Source organism: Phyllostomus hastatus, unplaced genomic scaffold (genome assembly GCF_019186645.2).
Source record: "Phyllostomus hastatus isolate PE091 unplaced genomic scaffold, TTU_PhHast_1.1 phas_contig_38, whole genome shotgun sequence".
NCBI classification, from domain to species: domain Eukaryota; kingdom Metazoa; phylum Chordata; class Mammalia; order Chiroptera; family Phyllostomidae; genus Phyllostomus; species Phyllostomus hastatus.
Window position 1 is genome coordinate 23,176,018 of NW_025333869.1, and position 23,648 is coordinate 23,199,665.

At 48.4% G+C, this 23,648-nt stretch overlaps 1 protein-coding gene across 18 annotated transcripts in view; it reads left to right on the forward strand.

The window, feature by feature from the left end:
- Positions 1 to 17,520: 17,520 nt before the first annotated feature.
- The window catches only part of CAMK2G (calcium/calmodulin dependent protein kinase II gamma), a 55,784-nt gene continuing 49,656 nt past the window's right edge, over positions 17,521 to 23,648 (forward strand). For 10 of the 18 annotated variants that reach the window (XM_045842288.1, XM_045842294.1, XM_045842290.1 and 7 more), the window contains exons 1-2: positions 17,522 to 17,721; positions 19,079 to 19,173. In XM_045842288.1, coding sequence (XP_045698244.1) covers positions 17,657 to 17,721; positions 19,079 to 19,173 — 160 coding nt within the window. In that variant the 5' untranslated portion in view covers positions 17,522 to 17,656. Of the gene's footprint in view, positions 17,722 to 19,078; positions 19,174 to 23,648 lie in introns of all 18 variants that reach the window. The other 8 variants (XM_045842296.1, XM_045842292.1, XM_045842297.1 and 5 more) reach the window with 3 other exon arrangements.

Sequence of the window (23,648 nt, forward strand, 5' to 3'; positions counted from 1 at the left end):
TGCAACGATGGAGGCAGGCCTATTGTCTGCACTCAGGGAGCTTCAGTCTAGAAGGAAAGACAGATAATGCAGCAGATTTGTGTGTATTTATAGGGGTAGTAGTAGATTCTAAAATCAATTCAGAGGCAAAGATTACAAAATTATTCTTGAAAATCTCTCAAGTCACCAGGACCTTGGCATTTAGAAGCACAAAGGCCAAGAAATAACATTGATTTCTCTTTGTACTTTGGGTGTGATCATGAGGCAGTAGATGTTGAGATTTGGCTTTTAATGGTGGAATGCAACTTTAAATAAAGGAATTACTTTGTTTCTTGGTCTTTTAGCTGAGTGTGTGTAATTGGGTTTGCACTAAGTTAACGACATCAATACTGGGAGTCCAGTGTAAATACAATTACACCAACATGTTTCTAATTATTATAAATACATTAAGGAGAAAAACAGTGAGAAAATATGCAGTGAAGGGACATAACCTAGTTAAAGGTGAAAGAGAGACTGATATGAAAGGCTTCACCGAGGAGGCTGCGTTTAAGCTGAGTACTAAAGGGTGAATATAGGTAGCCTGTCATAAAGGGGGAAAAGAACTTTCCAGACAGACGAACTGACATGAAGCAAAAAGGAGCTCAGTGCATCTCAGGAACTAAAAGCCAATCAGGTTGGAGATGTTAAAGAGATAACCAAGGGCCTCCCAAGTCAGTCCCCAAAGTGAGGAGGACCTCTTCCAAATGTTCTGATGCCTTGTGTATAACAACATGGGGGGGAAGGTGGTCTGAGACTCGGGGAATTAAATATTTCAGAGTACAGGGCTAGAGAAACAGAAATAATCACTCCACATGTTTTGGAATCGCTGGGCTAGCTGCCTGGTAGGATGCAAAGAAGAATAAGAAACAAGTTATTGGAAACAGAGGAGTGGGATTCATAGTGGTAGTGGAGTAGCCTACACACAGGCATGAACCAAGTGTTACAAACGCAACGGCTAAGCAGGTAATGCAAAGAGGAGAGCAGGCTGAGTGCAGGACAATAGGGACTATAGCAGACTGAAGAGCTCTTATCTTGTTTAAAGGGACAACTGCTACTCAACTCCTGGTAACTGTTAGCAAGTGGGAAGTGAGGACCAATTTGCTAGATCTTCCATATTGTAGCAGATGCTCTCAGTTCCAGCTCCCTCTGGCCTTTGGAGCCTACTTTTTCCTACTGTACGATCGGCTAGATATTCCCCCAGGAATTAACACCACCATTACCCCTACTCTCCCACCTTGTAGAAGCTCCCAGACAATGACTGATGGGTTTGGTGGATAAATATGCCAGTGCCTTTGCCTCTCAGGCAAGATAGCTTTGAGATGCGTTCTTCACCGTTTCCCCAAGATCCCCAGGAGAATTAAACTCCAGATGCCCATATGGTAACTAACTACCTTGACAAGTTACCCTTGCTGGCCTCCACCCTTCTCCTCCCTGTCCACTTCCCAGCTCCCTAACTGGTGCTTCCTAGGATCACCCACCAAATAAACTACATGAAGCCTGTCTCAGGGTCTGCTTCTGGAAAAAACCAACATAGGGACAAAAAAATGCTAAGAAATATTTGAAATCTAGATTCCTTTTTATGTTAAAACTTTGCAATTCAAAGGGTGCGTGTCAATAGAAATAGGGTTGAAGGCTGGATTAGACCAACAGACCATCAGTTTATTTGGTAGTGATGTAAATTAAGACTTCATCTGTAGACTTCTCATAGTAATCAACCAGGAAAGGAACACATTTGCTAACAAAAAATGTCTACGAAAGATTTGGATGAGAAAGTTCTAAAGATGGAGGAGACTCGTGTCGCATGGCTGTGACTCCATGAAACACGGAATGTGAGAGCTGCTGAACAGCGATGAACGCTGCTGCTCGAATGGTCGCTCCTACTCATGGCTCAGCGCTGCAAGGCCTCCTGTGAATCGGGTCTCGTCAGCCACCACTCCCACCAAGGTAAGTCACGTTGAGAAGTCTCAGAACCAGACAGGCCCAGCAGCCGCCCACACCAAACTGGTTCTGCAGCAAGAGTGACAGGCCAGGACCTGCTGGCTGCAGGGTCCTCAGAATCAGACTCGCCTGGTCCCCAGTCCACAACCCTCCCTGGGGCCATGACACAGCTACTGCTCTGGATGATCTTAGCCCAGCTTTCCTGGCCTGTTGGTGCAAGGAAAGGTCCTAAGGGTGTGGGTGTGAGGAGCTGGTAGGGGGAACCGTGAGCCCCCCTCCCACACCTCTAGCCAAGCCAGCTTTCTAGGTAGTCATCCAATTCAGCCACCCAAAGTGCTGACAGGAGGCACTGTCATCCTGGTGCTGCAGAGGGCAAGACATGCCAGCCCCTGGAGGATGGAGGGCTGCACCTGGCTGGGATGCCCAGACAGGCCCACAGGTGACAGGCAGCACCTTATGCCCCAAGCTTTCTCTCCAGCAGTGTTTGCACAGCCTGTGCTATTTTAGGCTCCTTTGTCATCACTGCAGGCAAACTGGACTGGAGGAGTCTGATTAGAAGGGAAAGAACCGGTTTTATAGAGCTGAGCTGTTGGGAACTGCTTCCCTGAGTTGGCACCGTAGCACCAGGCAGAAGGGCCTGATGTCCGTGCCTCTGAGGCTCAGGACTGAGTTAGGATGCTAGCGTTGGCTTCAGAGCAACATGTCAGACAAAAGAGACAAAGAGAAGGACTTGGAGGTTCAGGGAGCCAGCAGCTATAACTCTCTGGAATACACATGACAATAGTAGTACCTTATTGTAAATGTGCTTTATAGTGTATGATACCTTCATAGACATGATCTCATTTGATCCTTATCACAGTCCTATCAGGCAGGCAGGTATTATCCATCCCACCTTAAATATAAGGAATCTAGGATATACCACAGTAAGTGACTTGCCCAAGATCACAATCTTAAGAGAGTGACAATTGCAGAGCCTGAATCAATTGCAGATGGGGGTTTGGAAACCTAGACTTTCACATCTAGAAGCCTTTGTTGGAAGAGGGGGACTCAGGGATAGAGGGGGAGCCTTGGCCTTCTCCTGGTAGCTACCGGAAACATGGGGCTTCATGGGCCAGTGACCGAGGAATGCCTCAGCCACGGACCTACAGTGGGCAATCCGGGCAGCTTCATCTCCTCTCTTAGTTAGTGGGCATGAAGGGTTTCTCTATTCCCCTCATACCGCCCCCTGAGTCAGCTCTCTGGCATTGCCCTGGCATGTCCTGGGCCCCACGCCCAGGCAGTGAGGAGGTGCTGGCAGATTGCCAGGGGAATGCTGCTGTCTTAACTCAAGCCAAGTCCTAGTTAAGACCCCCTTCCCAGGGGCAGCCCAACAATGACTGCATTGGAAGATGTAACTTGTAGACACAGGTGAGTCTCCCTCACCCCTTGGGCTTCCTGGCATAGGTGGCATTGGGCTCAGGCCTTTACCTCAGGGCTGCAGCCCAGGAGGGGATTCAGGGGCCAAATACATTTTATAGGCTAGCTGAGCCAGGCTCCCACCCCAGAGCCTTGCTTGGGTTTCTGGTCACATCCAAATAGCTGGGGAGGGAGTAGCTTTTGGACAGAAAAGGAGAAAAGAGAGCCAAGACTCCAGCCTGAAGCTACCTCAGCTGTTTCTGGGGCTCTGACTCAGAAGCTGCTTCTCAGGAATGTTGAGCACATGGGCCTCTGAGCTTCTTGTCCAGGCACAGCGGAATGAACAGCTGGGCCATGACGGGTGTCTTACCCTCCTCTCTCTTCTCTGAAAATACCTCTTTCAGAGAAACCCCACCACGGGGCAGATCAAAGGCTCATCCTGGAAGGCCCTGCTCCCCTCCTCCAGGAAGAAAACCTTCCCAGACCTCCTCAGCCCCCAGGGATCCACCCCAGCAATGACCGTCTGAAGCAGCCCATTTGAACTTACCAAAATGCTGCATTTCATGAGTATCTACCTGTCTGTCTCTACCCCTCTCTCTAGTTATTTTATCTCCCCAACTCTGTTGTAACTTCCTTGACCTCATGGTTCCAGGGGAAAAAAAAGGGGGGGGGGTTACGTTGAAAGTAAAATTTAATAAATACATTGACTGACTGATAAACTGTGGAAAAGGGGCGAAGAAAAGGACAAGGCAAAGAGAAACAGTGAGAAAGCCAGCAGTCTGGGTCACACTCCTAAATCTGGGGAATCTGCTTCCCTTCCCAGCAAGGCTCCCAGACCACGGGAAAGCGGAGACCAGAGAAGCTGTGGCGAGGTGACCTGGCACTTCCTTGCCACCAGCACCCTCCTGGGAATCCTCCCAGAGAGCAGGGGGCTCTGCAGTGATTTTTCAAATGTGGGCAAAGCTCTTTTTTCTGCCTCTCATCTTTATTTCATTTCTCTAAAGCAGATAGATATCCTATGGGATAATCCCAGTGAAATGAGGCCTGAAGAGACCTAACCCTGGAACAGAAATCATGTCAGCAGCTTATCGCAAATATGAAATTTTTTGATTAATTGTCTGTATGTTTTCTTAGATCATAAGAGCTGAGAAGGCAGAAACAGAGTCTGTCTTGTTCACTGAATTAGTCCCAGAGTTTAACACACTACAGGGTACACAGTAGGGTGTACCATCAGCAACTTTTAATCTGGGGCTAACTCATCCCAGGTCCAGGAGCCTGGTGATCTATTGGAAGAGACTGAAGCCACAGATACTGGTAGGCTATTCCTGGGGCCTTAGGTTCTAGGACAGACTCCCTGTTGGAAATGACTCCTGGGGTGGGGTCAGTTGAGTAATCCACATCCCTGTTGGCTTTCTAAAACCAGACCTACTGCGGCCTCTAGTGGACAAGCAGAAACACTGCCCTTTTGGGGGTGGAGGTCCAGCTTAAGGATCTCCAGGATCTCCATCCTTGGGTTCATGGTCTACTGAATACAAGATGGCACCCCCAGCAAGATAATGGAACATATAGAAAGATAGAGCAGACATCCAACAAACCAATCCATTAAAAAGCAGAGTACAGTACACAGTATTCTGATGAAAGCTATGAAGAGAGGGGAAAGGGAGATATAAATGTAAGACAAGGACTCTGCCCTTAAGAAACCTGTGATCTAATTGAGAAGGCAAAACTAAATTTAAAAAAAAAAAATCAAACAGCAAGTCTGTCATTAGGTGCCAACATAGCAAGAGCTGAGGTCAGTGGCTCAACACAACTTCTCTGTGTCTCAGTTTTCTTGTCTGTAAATCGGGGCTTATAAAATTTACCTTGCAGGCCCTGGTTGGTACCTTGTTTGGTTAGAGCATCATCCTGAGATGCCAAGGTTGCAGGTTTGCTCTCTGGACAGGGCACACACAAGAAGCAACCGACGACTGCATAAATAAGTGGAACAACAAATTGATGTTTCTTTCTCTCCCCCCACCCTTCCTCTCTCTCTTTCTAAAAATCAATAAATTTCTTAAAAACCTTTTTTCAAAGATTTTAATTTATTTTTAGAGAAAATGGAAAGGATGGATAAAGAGAGGGAAAGAAACATCAATGTGAGAGAGATACATCAATTGGTTGCCTCTTGCACATCTCCACCTGGGGACCTGACCCACAACCCAGGCATGTGTCCTGAGTGGGAATTGAACCATCGACCTTTCGGTTCACAGGCTGGCACTCAATCCACTGAGCCTAACCACCCAAGGCAAAAAATTATTTTAATTTTACATTGCAGAGTTATGTAAAGATTAAAGTAAGATGATAGGGAGAAAGTATAACATTATTGTTGCTATTATTCAGGAAATCTCTGTTTACCATTTAAAATTTTAGAAAGAACATGCCCTGGCTGGTATGGCTCTGTGGATTGAGCACCGGCCTCTGAACAGAAAGGTTATTGCTTTTATTCAAGGTCAGGGCACCTGCCTGGGTTGCCGGCCAGGTCCCCTGTTGGGGATGTGCGAAAGGCAACCAACTGATGTTTCTCCCACACATCGATGTTTCTCTCCCTCTCTTTCTCCTTTTCCCTCTCACTGAAAATAAATAAATAAAATCTTATTTTTAAAACTTAGAAAAAAATTTGAGGAAAAGAAAAAAATTCACACTGAAAGCACTATCAGGGATAAGTACTATTAATCTTACAATGTACATTCTTACGCATGTTGAGCATGTCTGCAGAAGCAGGGCATTCTGGGAGTGGTACACAATCACAAGATTGACTAGAATTACAGAGAATCTAGAAAGTTATACATGAACATTCATACTTAACTCTGAAAGAAACGGCATTACAGCAAAGTGATGACCTGTTTCCAAAAGTGACTTGTTTCCTGTAGATCTCTGCCTATATGTTCCCCTTGGCAAAGGAGTCTTCCCTGACCACATTATATTTGTTCCTTTTAAATTTTTTTCAAATATTTTATTTACTTTATTTTTTAGAGAGGGGAACAGAGAGGGAAAGAGGGGGAGAGAAACATCAATGTGTGGTTGCCTCTCACACACCCCCTATTGGGGACCTGGCCTGCAACCCAGGCATGTGCCCTGACTGGGAATTGAACCAGCGACCCTTTGATTTGCAGGCCAGCACTCAACCACTGAGCCATACCAGCCAGGGCCCTGACCATGCTATATTAAATATAACCTCTATCCCCTTTTCCTGTTTTAATTTTCTTCATAGCACTTATCATCAACTCATGTATTAAATATTTGTTTGTTTATAGTTTGTCCCTCTCAAGAGAAGGTGGCTAGCTTCTTGAGGACAGGGACAGCATTTGTTTTTTGTCCATTGCTCTCCCCCAGCATTGAGACAGTGCCCTGAAAAGAGTGGAAATGTAATTAAGAGGATGTGGGGAGAGGGGGGAAGGAAGGAGGGAGAGAAGGAGGGAGAGGGGAGGAAGAAGGGAAGGAGGGAGGGAGGGAGGGAGGGAAGAATTGGAGTTGATAAAGTTAGGAGGGCTCCTGTAGTAACTCTGGAGGGCAACGTAGGCCTAGTCTAGGTGGGAGGGAAATGCGAAAGATGGAATGAATACAAAGACATTTAAAGGAGAAAATGTACTGGTGTTGGTTCCTAATGATATACAAGATGATAGTAATAACAACTACCATTTATTGAGCATAAGTCATTGAGCCATTCACCTTTAAATATTATCATTAAATTATTATAGCAGCCCTATAGTGAAAGTTAAAGCATCTCTATTTTACCACTGGAGAACATGAAGCTCAGGGAGTTTAAGTAACTTCCACAAGGTTACACAACTAGCAAGCGGCAGAATTCAAACCCAGATCTGGCCCCTAAGTGAAAGAAGGGATGAGTCAAAGTTGACTCCAAGAGTCTGAACCTAGATCATTGGCAGGATAATCATGTCACTGTCAGAGCCAAAAGAACTGGAGAAGAAAACTAGCCAAGGATGGCTTGGGAAATAATTATAATAATTAATATTACCCCTGACCAGGTAGCTCAGCTGGTTAGAGCACTGACCAAATGCACCAAGGTTGTGGGTTAGACCCCCCCACCCAGGGCACATGTAAGAGGCAACCAATGAACGCATAGGTGGGTGGAGCAACAAGTTGGTCTTTCTCTATCTCTCCCCCCCTTCTGTCTCTCTCTCCCTCCCTCCCTCTCTCTCAAATTCAATAAAAAATAAATAAAATTTATATCAGTTTAAAAATAATAATAAATAATAATAATTAATATTTATTGAGCCATGACTATGAAAGGTACTGTGTTACTCCTCTTATGTACTAATAATTTACTTTTCATAAAACCCTGTCAGGTGAGTACTATCATTATCCCCATTTTGTCAATGAGGGAACTGAGGCACTGAGACGTTATAAAACTTGCAGGCCCCCACAGTTAGTTACAGGTGGAGCCAGGATTTGGCTTTAGTGTTCTTAACCACCAGGTTATACTACTTCTCAATGTGATTACTTTGGATTTGGATCATGTTGAATTTTAGCGGACAGCAGGACATTTGAGTGGGAATATCAGGTAGGTAGTATGTTTAGTTCAGGTCTGAAATCTAAGAGCCTTTGGACCTGCTTGGGAAACCAGAAAGGTGGACATTGGTCCTTCTGAGGTCCATCTCTGCCTGGCCTGTAAGCCCAACCACAGTCAGAAAGTATCTACTTCCGGATGGTCCCCAACTTCATGTCCTGTTTCTCTCCTCTCCACACCCTCCCCTCCCACTCTCCTCACCACTCAGTTTTCCAAACACCTGCCAAGTCCTCAGTGTTTCAGGGACTGATGCACACTCTCTTCTTCACCAGCAACGCCTCACCTTACCTCCACCTCCACCTGCCAACATCCTCCCCCTCCTTATCTCTCCTCCACGAAGTCTTTTCTGGTTGTTCCAACTTACCTGATTCCTCTCCCTTTACAATTCCCATAGTACTTTGCCTTTCTTTACATTCCATGAATTTACTGCATACCGTGGGGGAGAAAGAAGCTTTCCCCTACCCTCAAGATTCTTTCTACTGATCTAGTCATTAAATTTTAAAAAGACATGAACAAGAGGCAATAACTAAATTTAATTACATGTATACATTTGGAAACCCCACATACCTGAGTCAGAGACCTATGCACACTCGGGGAGAGAAGGTTAAATGAGTTGCATATGGCGTTCTGAGCTAGGCATGAGTGAGGTAAGGTGCCTGGAGCTTCAGAAGGTCGTTGCAGGAGGCAGATACGCCGATGTTCAGTATTTAGAAGTTTGTGTACCCTATAAAAACATCAAAAAAGGTTATCTCTGATAATCTCTTATTATGGGCAAGGCCCATCATAAGGGGTAGGAGCAGAAGTTTCTCTTGAACCTGCAGGGTCGCATGCAGTTGCCTTTAGCTCAAAATAGTCCACATACCGCAGAGGCACATCTTGGCATAAACCATTCTGAGCCCCTGTAGCACCTACTACGCCCCAAGAACTTTAGGCACCAAGGATACCAGCATGAACACAAACAGACACAGACCCTATCCTCACGGGCAGTGCCGTGAAGTGGTGGATGGCACTCTCAGGGCTGTCATTATAAGGACTTGGCCTGGGCAAGACTCCAGGGCGCAGTACCACGGGAAAGTGACACTTGAGCAGAGAACTGGAGGACAGGCAGAGGGAAGGGAAGTGTGATTCAAGCAGCCATTTGTACAAAGATCCAGAGGCTGACTCTGCTACTAATCTTTTTTCTTGTATCATTGTTTTATTTTCAGGCTTATCCTCTTGCCCCCAGTGTGTGAAGCTCCTTTAAAACAGGACCTATTTCTGGCCCATCTTGCTTTCCCTATGGGAGTTAGGACTGAAGCTTACCCAGAGCAGGGATATTGTTGTCTAAAGGGGCCAAGGGGACATTAGCTGTTTCTGTAGAATCCCTCAGCACACTATCCCCAGAGCCTCTGGAACTCTGAGAAGTAATCCTGAGCCCATGCCCACTACCCCTCTTTGTGGTAGCCAAGGAACAGCATCATTTCCAGCTCCAGGTCCACATTTATGTCTGGCCTTGATAAAGGAACCTTCTGGCACTGAGTTGGGAATCAGGTCTCACACCTTTGTGAGCGTGGAGGCAGCCTGTCCTTGTGGACTCCCTGTGGCCTATAGAGTTTGGAAGGAGCACTAGGGTGGCCATGCCAGGATAATGGGCTTTACTGGGGCCTCTAGGTCCTCTTCTTCTTCCCGCAGTGCCCAGTCTGTTCCTGCCACACCAGCACTCTTTCCATCCCTTAAATATATTGTGACTAGTTTAATTTCAGGCCTTTGTGGCTGTTTTTTCCACCAGAAATGCTTTTTGTTCCAGATCTTCAAATGACTACCTCCTTATCATCATTTAGATCTCCCTTAAAAGTCATTTTCTGAAAGCAGCCCTATTCGAGAACTTCAGTTCAAGAAATTCTCTATTTCCTGCCCTGGCTGGTGTGGCTCAGTGGATTGAGTGACAGTTTGCAAACCAAAAGGTTGCCAGTTCAATTCCCAGTCAGGGCACATCCCTGGATTGTGGGCCATGGCCGCAGTAGGGGATGTGTGAGAGGTAACCCACATTGATGTTTCTCTCCCTCTCTTTCTCCCTCCCTTTCCCATTTCTAAAAATAAATACATAAAAATCTTTTAAAAATAAAAGAAATTCTCTATTGCCACCTCCCTCCCTTACTCTCTATCCCATCCCTTTATTTTATTTTCTGACTCCAGTCTAGAGTGACCTCTTTCTAGGTCCATTGTCTGCCTACAAATATGTAAGTTCTGAGGGCAGGAGTTTTATGGGATTGTTCTCTTCTTTTCCCCAAATGACTGGGAGCAAAGGAGGTGCTCAATAAAATGATATGAAATGAATGAGTAAAATGAATGTCACCTCTGAGTGAGTGCCTGGATTCAGAACTGGGACTAGATTAGGAAAAATCCCCGTTGGGTTTAAGATTCAATCTACAGGTCAGGATGACAGTGTAGGCAGACATGGCTTCCCTCTTTGCACAACCACAGCAAAATTACAACTAAAATATAGAACTACCGTCACTCAGAACCACCAGAAATTGAGTTGAATGGAAGTCTGACAACTACAGAATTAAAAAAACCAAATCCATCCAGACTGGTAAGGAGGGGTGCTGATGCAGATTGGGCTGGTCCCTCACCCATGTGTGGTGGATAAAAATTCAGGAAGGATATCCTGGGAGTGAGGAGTCCCAGCCCCAAACCAGGGCCAAGCCTAGGGTTCCGATGCAAGGAAGATAAGTTCCCACAACTTCCGGCTCAAAAACCAGTGGGGATTGATTCCATGTAAGAAACTTCTGGAACCCCAAGCAGGTCCTCTTAAAGAACCCACACATGGACTCACCTACTCAGACTCACTCCCTCCGAGCTACAGCACCAGGATAGCAGCCTGAAAGGCACCTGTGGTACACAGGAGGTAACTGAAGTCCAGCATCAAGGCAAGAGAGGCTATCGTCTCTTTGCTGAGCCCTCCTCCAACAGAGCCAGGAAGCTGGTGCCATATCCGTGACTCCATCAACCAGGTTAACAGTTTGACCGGCCTTGGAGATCCCCAGACACTCTGCCCCACCCAATTTATGGGCCCACCCAAGATGCTTTTCCATATGAAAGGATGGCCTTGGCTCATGTTTAACAACTTCCTAAATCCTACCAAACAAATAACAGCTGGCCTTAGTGAGCCCAGGCTTAACATTAGCAACAGCCAGCCTAGATTCACAGCTTGGCTTCACCTGGGAATCTCCAAGCCCAGCCCAAGTAGCAGCCATCTTAGATCTCTTTACAGCTCAGGCAGGGTAGCCCCAGAAAAAACACAGGTGGGGGCTGAACTTGGCCTGCACCACCCACGAAACTCCAAGGTCAGCGCACCCAGTGCACAGCTACAGACCACATCAAGAGCACCACCACCCTGCCCCTGCTCAGCTGATCCTCCATGGAGGGTGGTGGTGGGTGGTCAGTGGTCACAGCCAATCCTTGCAGCTGACTGGCCTGGATAAATCCCCCACCAGTGATCTGCCAATAGCAACCAAGGCTCAACTACAAGAGGAGGGTAGTTGATCAGCCCGCAAGAAGGGTACACCTCCAGTACCCTGCTTGGGTGATAGGGGAGGCTGGGCCACTGGCCCCTGCAGGACACCTGCTACATTAGGCCACATTACCAAGACACAGAGTCAAAGCAGCTCTACCTGGTACATGGAAACAAACATAGGGAGGATGCCAAAACAAGGAGATAAAGAAACATGGCCCCAATAAAAGAACAGATCAAAACTCCAGAAATAGAACTAAACGAGGTGGAAATAAGCAATCTATCAGATGCAGAGTTCAAAACACTGGTTATAAGGATGCTCAAGGAACTTAGTGAGGACCTCAGCAGCAACAAAAAGACCCAGTCAGAAATGAAGGATACAGTAATTGAAATAAAGAGCAATTTACAGGGAAACAATAGTAGAGTGGATAAAGCCAAGAACAAAATCAATCATGTGGAATATAAAGAAGAACAAAACAACCAATCAGAACAAGAAGGAAAACAGAATCTAGAAAAGTGAGAATAGTATAAGCTGCCTCTGCAACAACTTCAAGAGGTCCAACATTCACATCATAGGGGTGTCAGAAAGAGAAGAAAAAGAGCAAGACAATGGAAATCTAGTTGAAAAAATAATGGAAGAAAACTTCCCTAATTTGGTGAAGGAGATAGACATACAAGTCCAAGAAGCACAGAGAGTCCCAAACAAGATGGATGCAAAAAAGCCCACTCCAAGACACATCATAATTGAAATGCCAAAAATTAAAGATAAAGAGAAAATCTTAAAAGCAGCAAGAGAAAAGACATTAGGTAACTACAGGGGAGTTCCCATAAGACTGTCAGCTGATTTCTCAAAAGAAACTTTGCAGGCAAAAAGGCACTGGCAAAAAATATTCAAAGCCATGAAAAGCAGGACCTAAAGCCAAGACTGCTCAACCCAGCAAAGCTATCATTTAGAACTGAAGGGCAGATAAAGCGCTTCCCAGACAAGAAAAAAACTAAAGGAGTTTATCACCAAACCATGATTTTATGAACTGTCAAAGGGACTTATTTAAGAAAAAGAAGATCAAAACTATGAACAATAAAATGAAAAAAAATACAAATCTATCAACAACTGAATCTAAAATCAAACTAAGCAAACAACAAGAACAGAGAAAATCAGGGATACAGTGAGTGTTTTGAGGGTTACCAGATGGGGGGATGGATGAAGAGGTGAGGCAATTAAGAAATACAAATTGGTAGTTACAGAATAGCTATGGGGATATAAAATACGGTATAGGAAAAGGAGTAGCTAAAGAACTTGTAGGCATGACCCATGGACATGAACAATGGTGGGAGTATCGCCTGAGGGTATGGGAGGCGCTGGATTGGAGGGGGGCAAAGGGGGAAAATTAGGACAACTGTAATAGAATAATCAATAACATATAATAAAAAAGATTCAACCTAGAGCTCTTTGGTGGTAGGAGCATATCTGCTTTGAAGCCCCAAGCCATTTACTAACCCCCTTACCCCTTTATATTCACTTCCTGTCGATCAATCATCCCAGCTCTACCACAGAGTAGCTTTTTGCCCTTAGGCAATCCACTTCACCTTTCTCAATTTCAGCTTCCTCTTCTGTAGAATGAGGCTGATGCTCCTACACTCACAGGGTGGTGGTGAGGGTTAAATGGAATAACTTACATGAAGCACTCAGTGTCCGTGTCATGTGGCAATCTTGCCCTAAACTTTAGCTACAGTCATGGTTTTATCTTCACCACACCTCTCTTCAGATTCTTGCTCCCTAGCAGCACCCAGTGTGTCTCAGGTCTGCCCACCAGGGGGCCCCACACACTGCTCTTCCTGTCCTGGTCTTTCCTGCTCCTGCAAGGTGCCAGGCCCTCATTTTAGTACCTCCCTCTTTTCCTCCGTTGACAGCTCTGTCACCTCTCCACCAGTGTTCCCTCTTCAGTCCAAATATCGTGGCCTCTTGCCCCCAATTTTTCATTCATTCCACAAATATTTACTGAGCACCTACTACATGCCAGGTTTCATGGTAAGTGTTGAGGATACAGGAAGAAAGTTCAGATACCCTCTTTCTTCAAGGAGTGCACTGTCTACAGGGGCTTGGTGGAGAGGTTCAGAGGTAGCGGGAGCTCTGATCTGCACTTAGGGGTGGGAAGGTGGGACTCAGACTGCCCTTGGAACCAGACCTCAAGCTGGAAAACTGAAGGGAGTGCCTCACATTACGTACTCCTACAAATCACCTGAAATTCTGAAAATGTAAGTTCCACGAGGGACTAATCTTTTCAAACAACAAATGAATTAGAACACCTCAGTTCGTCACACCATATGCTGCAGCCCTCATCCCAAATAGTCTCAGCTTCACACCCCAAATTCTCATTCCCTGTGCTCAGCCCTTTAGGAGCACAGCCCCTCACCTTAATATGTGTTTCTGTTTTAAAAAATACTGCAGTCATTGATTTAATCTGTGGTTCTTAATCCTTATTTTTTTCCAGCTCCTAGACACAGGAGGGAGGGGGCAGCACTCCTGCTAAGGACAACCGAGTTGTCCTCACTGGGGGTGGAGCATATCAACTTTTCTGTGCATGGTCATGATTTGATGTGTCTTCCAGGGGACAGAGGGGCACCCCTCACCCCCTCCTAAGTTTGGGAATTGCTTATTTAAATGGTCTCATTTGTCTTTCCCTCTCTTTTCTATCCCCATTATAACATTTTCTCACTAGTGTCAAATATCTCACCACAAATAATTTTCTCTGAGTCCTTGGCAAGAGGTCATGACCTCATTACCCCTAATTCTTCAGTTAGTCACAGAATCTTAGAGTTGGAGGGGACCTCAGAAGCCACGGGTCCAGTGATTTTCAAACTTCTCTCAGGGACTTATTTTTCTTAGAGACTCCTTCAACAAAGTCTTATGTGGAATTAATGTGTGTGTGTATGTGTGTGTGTGTATAATTTGTGTATATATATAATTTGTGTGTGTGTATATATATTTTTTTATAAAATATATATATTTTATAAATATATATATATTTTAAATATATATAAAATTTGTAGGGTTCTGTGGATTATGGGTTGAAAACCTTTCAGGGGCACAAGACTGAATTCTCTTCAAATTTATTGTATAATATCCCCAAACAAGCAGGTAACTTTTCTTTGTTTCCAAAAGCATCAGCCCCCTTTCATTTAAATACCTCACGTTCAACTGCCCATTTTCCTCAGGCCCGAAAAATAAGTACCTTTCTTTTTACTCTAAAATTGCATTCCAAAATTAGGGAGGGAAGCTTCTTTCATTCAGGGGGCAGTCCCATGGTGTAATTTTCAGAGCCTTCAAAGACAGAGATTAGCAGAATGACCAAGGGTCCCACCCAGTGGGGCCCTCTGGTGATTATCAGGGCATGTATTTCCTGTATAATTCCCTGTTCCTTGCTCTGTGGGCAGGGCCTGAGTGCTGGCGCTGCCCAGGGGACCGGCTGCAACCGGAACAGAACAGCTCCCGGACCCCAAGAGGTTGCCATAGATACTGATGCACAGAGAGCTAGGAAACTCATTATTTAAATGTATCTTCCCTCTAATTGCTCTGGGGTAGCTGACGGTTGTGTGGGTGCTACAGCCATGGGGATCATAAAGGGTGCGTGTTTGTGTATGCACGCAAAGGTGCCTTTAGACCCCAAATAGCCGCTGCGGCCACACCAGAGTCTGAGCTGTTGAGAGAGGTGGTGAGGGAGGGAAGGAGAAGTGAGGAAGACCTAGAAAGGAAAAAGGAGAGAACAATTTGTTTCCTTCTGATTGTGTAAATTCTAATTTCCCACTTTATTTGGATGCTTCACAAAGAGACAGTGCCAAGCACATAGTAGGCAGTTGATACATTTTGTTCTTGAAAGGAGGCTGACTCCATTGACTCAGCACTGTGAGGCATACCTGAAGCTTCACCACAGTATTTTTCTCATCACTTTTCCTTTTACCCAGAAACTCGATGCGAAGTGCTTTGTATGGTTACCCTAAAATACCTAGCATAGAACCCTCACCGTCAGCTGGGAAGATAGCCCCTCTCACGGTGGGCTCATGACAAAGGCCAGGGAGGTTGGTCCTGTTTTAGGTTTTCCCCTGGGACTCCATGGCAACCCTGTGGTTGTGCTTGTTCTGACCCCTCTTTTTGTTCCATGTTATGATAACAAATATAAAGTTTCAGCATCTGGAGGTCAGGAACCAAGTCGCCTTGAGAGCTTGGGAAGGACACATTGATGATTAACTTATATGCAGCCCCTATTTCTAGAATGCAGGTTAGCCATCACTCTGCCTTTAAAGTGAATGACAGAAACTCAAGACTTACTGTCATCCCCTTGTGTAGAGTCTCATTGCCCCAAACTGGGACTTGGAACCAGGCTCTCACCCCAGTGCTTTGAGATAGGAAGTGGCCTTGCTCCTCAGCACCTTACTTCCTGTTGCCCTGGGAAGAGGTGGGGCATGGTGTTCTGTCGCCTCAACCCTTTCCTTCTTGGCCCTCCCAGGCAATCTGTTAATGTTTTCCTTTCCTGTTAGCTTAATCGCCCCCACTGGGCAGTCTGGTTCTCAGACTAGCTCCCAGGGCTTTTGGGTAAGGATAGGAGGGGGGCCCTCCCTAGGAGCTTTGCTCCTCCCGCCTCCTCAGGGATGAGACCTGGGAGGCTGGGAGGCCTCAGCCTCTCAGCTGCCTTCTCCAGGAGAGCCAGCCTGCTGACAACGAAGGCCTGACTCCCAGTGGGTGTCCTGCTGGTCCTATTGTAACCAAGACTGAGCTTCAGCAGCTGTCTGAGTTCTGCCCTGCCCAGCTGAGGCTGATATCTGACTTGTGGTATAGAGGTCTGGGCAGGTCAGGAACTTGTCCAGCCTGTTTTCTCCTCTACCGAGACAGTTATGTGCCTGGGTCCTACCATCTTCTGATAGTGGGGACAGAGGGAAGGAGGGTAACCACCTCTGCCAGGGCCCGAAGGAGTTCATTCCACAACGTTACTGAGGGTCTGGGGCTGAGAATAGTTACATTGGTGAACAAAAGAGGCAGAGAACCTGCCCTATTGGAGACCACAATTTAGTGGAGAGGCAAATATTAAACAAATAATTATAGCTAACACTGTTCTAATTAGGTGCTAGGTACTATTCTAAATGTTTTATGTGACTTAGCCCATTTAATACTTACAACCCCGTGAGGTAAATACTATTATTGTTCCCAGTTTTCAGATAATGTAACTGAAATTTGAAAAGATTAAGGGACTTGCCCAACATCGTACAGCGAGTCGGTGAGTTGCCGAGAAATCAAAGCAGTCTGACCTGAGTTCACTCTTTAGACAACCTTGCTCTAGCTCTACTGCCTCTCATACCGGTAAACATATCATTACAAAATATGATGAGTTCCACAAAACGAAAATACAAGGTGTTTGCAAGAAAATGGGGGTATTTTCTCCTTCCTCCACTTGCTTTTCTAGCCTACGCAGTACATAGCATTTTCTAATCGTTTCCACTTCATCCCTTTCATTACTGGCCTGAGAACGTCTCTCATCTTTCAGGTCGGTGTGCAGGAAGGCAGAGTTCCACCTGCATTCTTGGCCCTAACCTGGTCTCCCTGAACAAACTGTGCCTGAAGGGTTTTATCTAATAATGGCCCTGATGCTTACACAAGTCTAGACTGTCAGCTTCCCGAGGGAAGGCTGCTGAGAACTGGCTCTGCACAGGCTGGGGGCGCCTCCCCAGTGTGCAGTATGACACGGACTTTTTGACCTTGGCCCTCTCCCACGTCGTTGTAAATTTGGGCTGTGGGCTTAGGACCCGTGTGTGGGGCCCCGCTGCAGAACTCGGCGGTCCAGATCCCTACCCAGTCCCAACACACACATTCTGATCCCTGGCAGGGCCCGGCCCGGGATGAGCCCACTGGTCGCAAACCTTTCAGCTCCCTCCCGGTGGGGCGGTGCTGGGACCCCCTAGTCTCGGTTCTCCTGAGCGTCCCGCCCAACGCGGGCGGCTCCCGAGGCGGGGCGGGGCCGGCGGCGGGAGGCCCCTCCCCGGAGGCGGGCCGGGGGCCGGGCTGGGGGCCGGCGGGGCTGGAGGCGGGGCGGGACGGGCGGTCGCGGGGGTGTCACTCCCTCCTTCGCTCTCCCCGGTAAAGTCTCGCGGTGCTGCCGGGCTCAGCCCCGTCTCCTCCTCTTGCTCCCTCGGCCGGGCGGCGGTGACTGTGCACCGACGTCGGCGCGGGCTGCACCGCCGCGTCCGCCGCCAGCATGGCCACCACAGCCACCTGCACCCGCTTCACCGACGACTACCAGCTCTTCGAGGAGCTCGGCAAGTACGGCCACCCGCCGCCCGCCGCGGCCCCCAACCCTGCCCCCGCCGCCCGGGCGCTATGCGGCTCCTCGCCCCGCCCCCCGGCCCTGCACCGGCCGCTGCAGCGCCCCCTCAGCCCGCCCCACCCCCAGCCTTTCCCGCCTGCCGCCTCCGGGGCCGCCTTGACCCCCAGCTGCCTGCCCCGCAGCCCCCTCCGCGCCCTGCAGCAGCTGCCCAGGCTGCTGCACCCCGCGCTGCCTTGGGGACTGCAGCCCCCGGACCGCTCCTGGGTGCCCTCCAGCCCCGCCCCTCCCGCACCCTTCAGGCGCCCCTCATCCCGACCCCACCAGCTCTTGGTCGCCTCCCCACCCTGCTCAGGAGCTCACTCAGCACCCTGTCGCGTGTCCCACGCGCCTAGCACTCACAACCCTCCTGGCCCTGCAGCTTCAGCCCCGCTGCGGTGCCGGGGTGTTGGGGGGGGGGGGATGTTTGGTGCCCGGCCCCGCCCCCCGCTAGTGCCGCTTCCAAGATCCCAGCCGGGCTGCTGGGCTCTGCTGCAGCACCCCCGTCCCCTCCCCCCATCCCTGCAGTGGTCCCGGGAGCTGCGCGCCGCAGCCGCAGCATCCCCCTCCCCTCCGCACTGAGCTGGCCTCTGCAGCAGCCCCGGCCCCCCCACCCCCACCCGCGGCGCCGAGCCCGGCCACTGCAGCCCCCGCCCTGCCCGCCCCCCTAGATGGTTCCAGAGCTGGAAAGTGCGAGCTCCCATTTGGGAGGGGAAGAGTAGAGGAAAATATCATGGGAAAGGGGAGCTATTGATGTCTGAGACCCAGTACTAGATCCCTCTTTCCGTGCTGTCAGCTGAGCCGGGATGCAGTGGGTTGAAGTGCGCTGAAGACGGTTGTGGGAGATTTGAGCCTCATTTGCCTCACCTTTCCCCATGGTTGAGGGAGATGTCTCTCCCGGGACGATACCCTCTTTCAAATCTCTCCTTCTCCTATACCTTCGCCTATTTCTGCTGAGAGAAGGGCAGGTCTCTTTCCTTCTCTGATTCTCTCGGCCCGGACCACAGGGCTGTCTGTGTGATGCAGCAGGTGTGTGTTTTAAGCATCGCCCACTAGCTCCCGATGTACTGGGTGAGGTTGGGGCTGCTGCTTTGCCTAGTGACTAGATGTGGGGGTGGGAATGGGGTCGTTCTCCACACACACCTGTTCACTGTCACGCAGTGGCCACATCCTTCTGCCCTATGTTGGATAGTGATGACCACTACATTGGTGTGTGTGATTTTGACTAAAGGTTGGTGGGAGCATCCCTGTCCTGAAGCATGTCTGTGTCACTCTGCTGTGCTCGGTTTCCCAGTTCTTTCCCCCTTCTCCCTCCAGGGGTGCTTTCTCTGTGGTCCGCAGGTGTGTGAAGAAAACCTCTACGCAGGAATATGCAGCAAAAATCATCAATACCAAGAAGTTGTCTGCTCGGGGTGAGTGTTCCCCAGCTTGGCCTCTTCCTGGAGTGCCACCAGGGGCTATGGCTTCTTCTAAAGATACTCCAGGAGTCGGGGGTTGTGCATTTTAGCACTTGGAGAAAAGTTGGGGTTTCAGGGTAGGTGGACTTTGAAGCCAGGGAAGGAGTTGCATGGGGAACTGGAAGTACTCAGGTAGAAAAGAGTGAAGATGTAAGAGATGTAGGTAGCTGTCAAGAGGAACTGGCCCTGAAGGCTCCAGGGAACTTGGTTTTTAGGGAGTGGGAGAATATTGGGAATGGTGGGTGGCATGGAATAGAGGGCTCTTAACTTGGGCATTTGGAGTTTCTGTTTGGGGCAGTAGTAGCCACTCCAGGCCTGTCCTAGTCCCTGGGCCCCAGTGGCAATTTAGGATGGAAATGCACTAAGTGAGCAGCTCTGACAAACCCAGCCTCCCCCTGCCCACCAGGCGGCAGAACAGACTCCCAACAGACTCCCAAGGGAAGGGAATCTGTAAACATCAGAGAAGGTTGCTACTGGTGAGAGCTTCTGGGAACAAATCCTGCCAGATGAACTTGATTGCTTTTTTGATCAAATTACAAAGTTGGCGGTGCAGCAGCAGATGCAGTCTGTCCTGGGTGGAGGGCGATGCCTCCTGGTCTGGAATTCTCAATGGCCTGGTCTGGGAGGGAGCAGCATTGCCTCAGGGTCTAAGGATTATGGAGTGTCAGGCCATAGAGCCTGACTTGTGAGATCCTCCTGAGTACCTGAGAGTACCTGAGAGTACCTGAGGCCAGGAGGGTCAGGCCCTGTCTTTCACACCATGAACCTACACTCCCTGAACCTTGTATTGGGTGCTTGCCAAACTCACCTAATCTGATAGGTATAGACTCAGCAATGTGTAAAGTGCTCTGTGAACAGGTCGGGTGAGTACAGAGGCATGCGGATGGGTTGGGTCATTGAGGGCTGCAGGGTGCAGCAGGGGGACAAATTTTACGAGTTTCAGAGAAGGGAATTGGGGCTAGGCAATAGGATGCCATAAATACATTAGAAGCCCGGACAGATGCCTGGGGAGGACATAGGCTATAGCTAGTAATGACCTAGGCGTCTCTGGGGTAAGAGATGTAATAGATATCCCCAAGTATTGGAGAAACTATAAAATTCCACAGTGGGCTTCTGTCATGTTGACAGTTGTTCTGGGACCTATATAGCAGGGTGTCTGCCTCCTGGCTGGGAGGGCCTCTCTGCATCCCCACAAACAGAGCTTGTCTTGCCGTCTTCCAGTGCCCATCTCTTGCTGTTCCTCTACGTTGGCCATAAAGTTGACTTATTTGTTTGTTTCCTTTCTCTCTGGGTACCTTGAATTAGAGGCGATGGTTACCATAGAGATATGTGGGTAGTCAGAAGCACTCCTCCCCTGGGGTTGGGGGGTGTGCAACTCGGTGGGCTGGGCTCTTTGGCAGACATCCTCCTGCCAAGGATGCAAGGTGCAGACAGGACAGTCTGAGAGTGCCTGCCTCCCCATGTCCACACAGCACAGCCCTGGTGCACCAGAGAGGGGGCTGGCGTCAGGTGTCTCCGGTTCCTCATGCAGTGCTTTGCTTTCTCTCATTCCACCAGTGTCCTCTGACCCAGGGGTGAGGGACAGAAAGATAACTGGGAGTCTACCTCTAGGGCGTGGGGATAGCTGGTGAGGGGACTTTGTAGAGCTGCCTGCTTTGGGCTGTCATTTTCTACTCCCTCCCCACTCACCTGAATTTCTCTGACCCATGTGATCATGTCTTTTTCCCATCCTTACCTCCCCTCAACCTTGTCCTGTCTTTCCCAAATGATAATCATCTTTCCCTGCCCAAACCAAGTGAGATTTGATTTCTCTTTGATTTTTTTCTTCCTCGAGAAGAACATTTTTGTGTAAGATCATATGCTTCAGACTGCAACTCCCCCTCTCTTGAGATGGTTATGCCAAGACTGGGGCTCTGTTGTATGGTTTATGTGCCAGGTTGACTTTGGGACAGAGGCCTACTCCCGGTGGATAGGCACAGAGGCCAAGAAGAGGGTCAGGAATTTGTAAGTGCCAGGACCATTTGGAGGTGGGAGAGCGGGAAGGTGTTGGCTTGGAGGGAGCAAGCCAGGGGCTGTGCTATAGGTGTGGGTGTAAGGGATGTGAGCTCCTGAAAAGGGTTGGGCCAGGGGGCCCACTAGGCTGGTGCCCATGGGGTTAGGGAGTGAAGGCCGTGGCTTCCTGCAGCCTCTCAGTTTACGCTGTATATTTTATAAAGGTGCAGCAGCTGGGGCTGGGTTTCACTCGTCACTGTCTGTCTGTCTAGGGCTCTGCAGGTGTTGGATTTCTGTGTCTGGGAATGTGGTGGGTCCACCAGGGCCATCCATAAGGGTCTGAAGGGCCTTGCTGTGTTTGCTGAGTCTCTGCCTAGTTTCTTTCTTGCTTGTGATTCTCTGTGCTGCAAACCGAAAGGAAAGCAAGAGGGTATCGAGCTGCTTTTCCTTGGCATTCATGATGAGGTGGCCCAGGAGAGATTACCTGGTCTTCTGGGACCTGGAGGTCTGGATGGAATCCTTCTTTTGCTCTGCTGTTTCTTGTCATTGTGACCTCAGGCCCATGTTGGTGGCTGGGTTACAAGGTGGGGTGTTCACGTGGCTGTGCACTGAACACTGTCTTTGTCTGTGGGCCTGTCTACGTAAAGCCACTGAGAGTCACATAACGCCACTCCGTTTGCTTTGGAACAGCAATAGGTGTGGAGTTGGGGCTCTTAAGGGAACCCATGTTTCCAAGCTGAGCTCTCTGCTAGGCCGAAGGAGGCATTTAAAATAGGTTTGGATGCAGGCGCTAGTGGGCCAGGTGATGGCAATGATAAGTCGTTATTTTAAGATTTAAGAGCACCGCCCCCCCAGGAGCCTGGGCCCTTATGTCTTTTTTTTATTTTTAAATCTTCATATTCCCTTCTTATCTTTATTCATATGCATGTAGATTTTCACCTCATGGAACGTAACCCTTATTTATTTATTTATTATTAAATATTTTATTTACTTGTTTTCAGAGAGAGAGGAAGGGAGGAAGAGGGAGAGAAACATCAGTATGAAAGGGAAACATCAGTCAGATGCCTCTCATGCCCCTAACTGGGGACCTGGCCCACAACCCCAGCATGTACCCTGACTGGGAATCAAACCCTTGACCTCTTGGTTCGCAGGCCCATGCTCAATCCACTGAGCCACACCAGCCAGGGTGGAGCATAACATTTTATATCTTGCTGTCTTGCATACAGCCAAAACATTTCCCCATATTGCTACAGTCGAAGGGTAAATGGTCCTTTCTTATACATAGTTTAGGATTTTTTCTTGAAACAGCATCATAAGAAACCTCTGTGTTCGGATTATTTAGCTTCATCCCAATTGCTTTTACTGGGATGGATACTTGGCCTTACTAAGAGATGCTACCAGAAACAATATAATGAAACCCGTTACATCATTTGCAATATTTATTTACTCTGTATACCTTATGTGAAGAAATTCCTGTTGAAGCTAAATGTAAGCACTTTCTTCTTCCTGAGGACCTGGGAGGTAAAGGTAGGGACTATATCTGTTTCTTTTCGTAGTATGGGCAGGCCTTGCACAGTGCCTGAGACAAAAAGGGCACCTGCATGTTGAACAAATGGGTTAAGGGGACTATACATAATCCATCACAGTTGCTTTTTGGCTTTGGCTCTCAGGAACCCCAGAGCCAAGTTGCCAGAACCCTTGTACCTTGGTACTGGCTTGGGCTCCCTCTTTCTGCTCCATGGAGCCAGCCCGTAGGCCTGACAGCTGTTAAGAGAGGACAGGTGAGATTAAAGACCTGTGCTTGGGGCCTAGTACAGGTGGGAGGTGTCGGAAGGCAGTGTAGCTTATGATTCCCTGTCGTAATGGCCTTCTATGGCAATGTTGGAACTTCTTGAAGCAGTGATTTTCAACTTAGTGTGCATAATGATTACCTCAAGTACTGGTTAAAATGAAGATTCCTGGGCTCCACCCACAGAGGTTCTGTTTCTGGGTGGAGTTCCAGAGTCTGCATGCGGGTGGTCCCTGAGCCACACTTGAAGAAATGCCACCTGAAATCAGCAACAGCAGAGCAACTTGCTCTTGCTGTGCTTCCTGAGATTTACCCAACACGCCTGAATCCAGGCTTCTTCAAGGCGGCATCTCCCTCTCTCTGCCAGGGTGTGGCCGTCTGTGTACATGGGCAGTTCTGTGATTTGGGGCCTTCTTCTGAGCTCCCAGGTTGGGGTGTCAGTCCATGGTCAAGGCTATGGCAAGCTGAGCGGCTGGGTTGTGGTATGTTGGCCACCAGAAGGGCAAAGGCTGTCTCTTTCTGGGTCCAGCTGGCCCTGGGGACTGAAATAGGATCCCCCAGGGTGGTGCCAGCTGAGAGTCCCCACCCCCTTAGTGTTGGCCTGAGTAGCCCCCATGACATTTGTGTCCCCTGTGGTATCTCCAAGGGA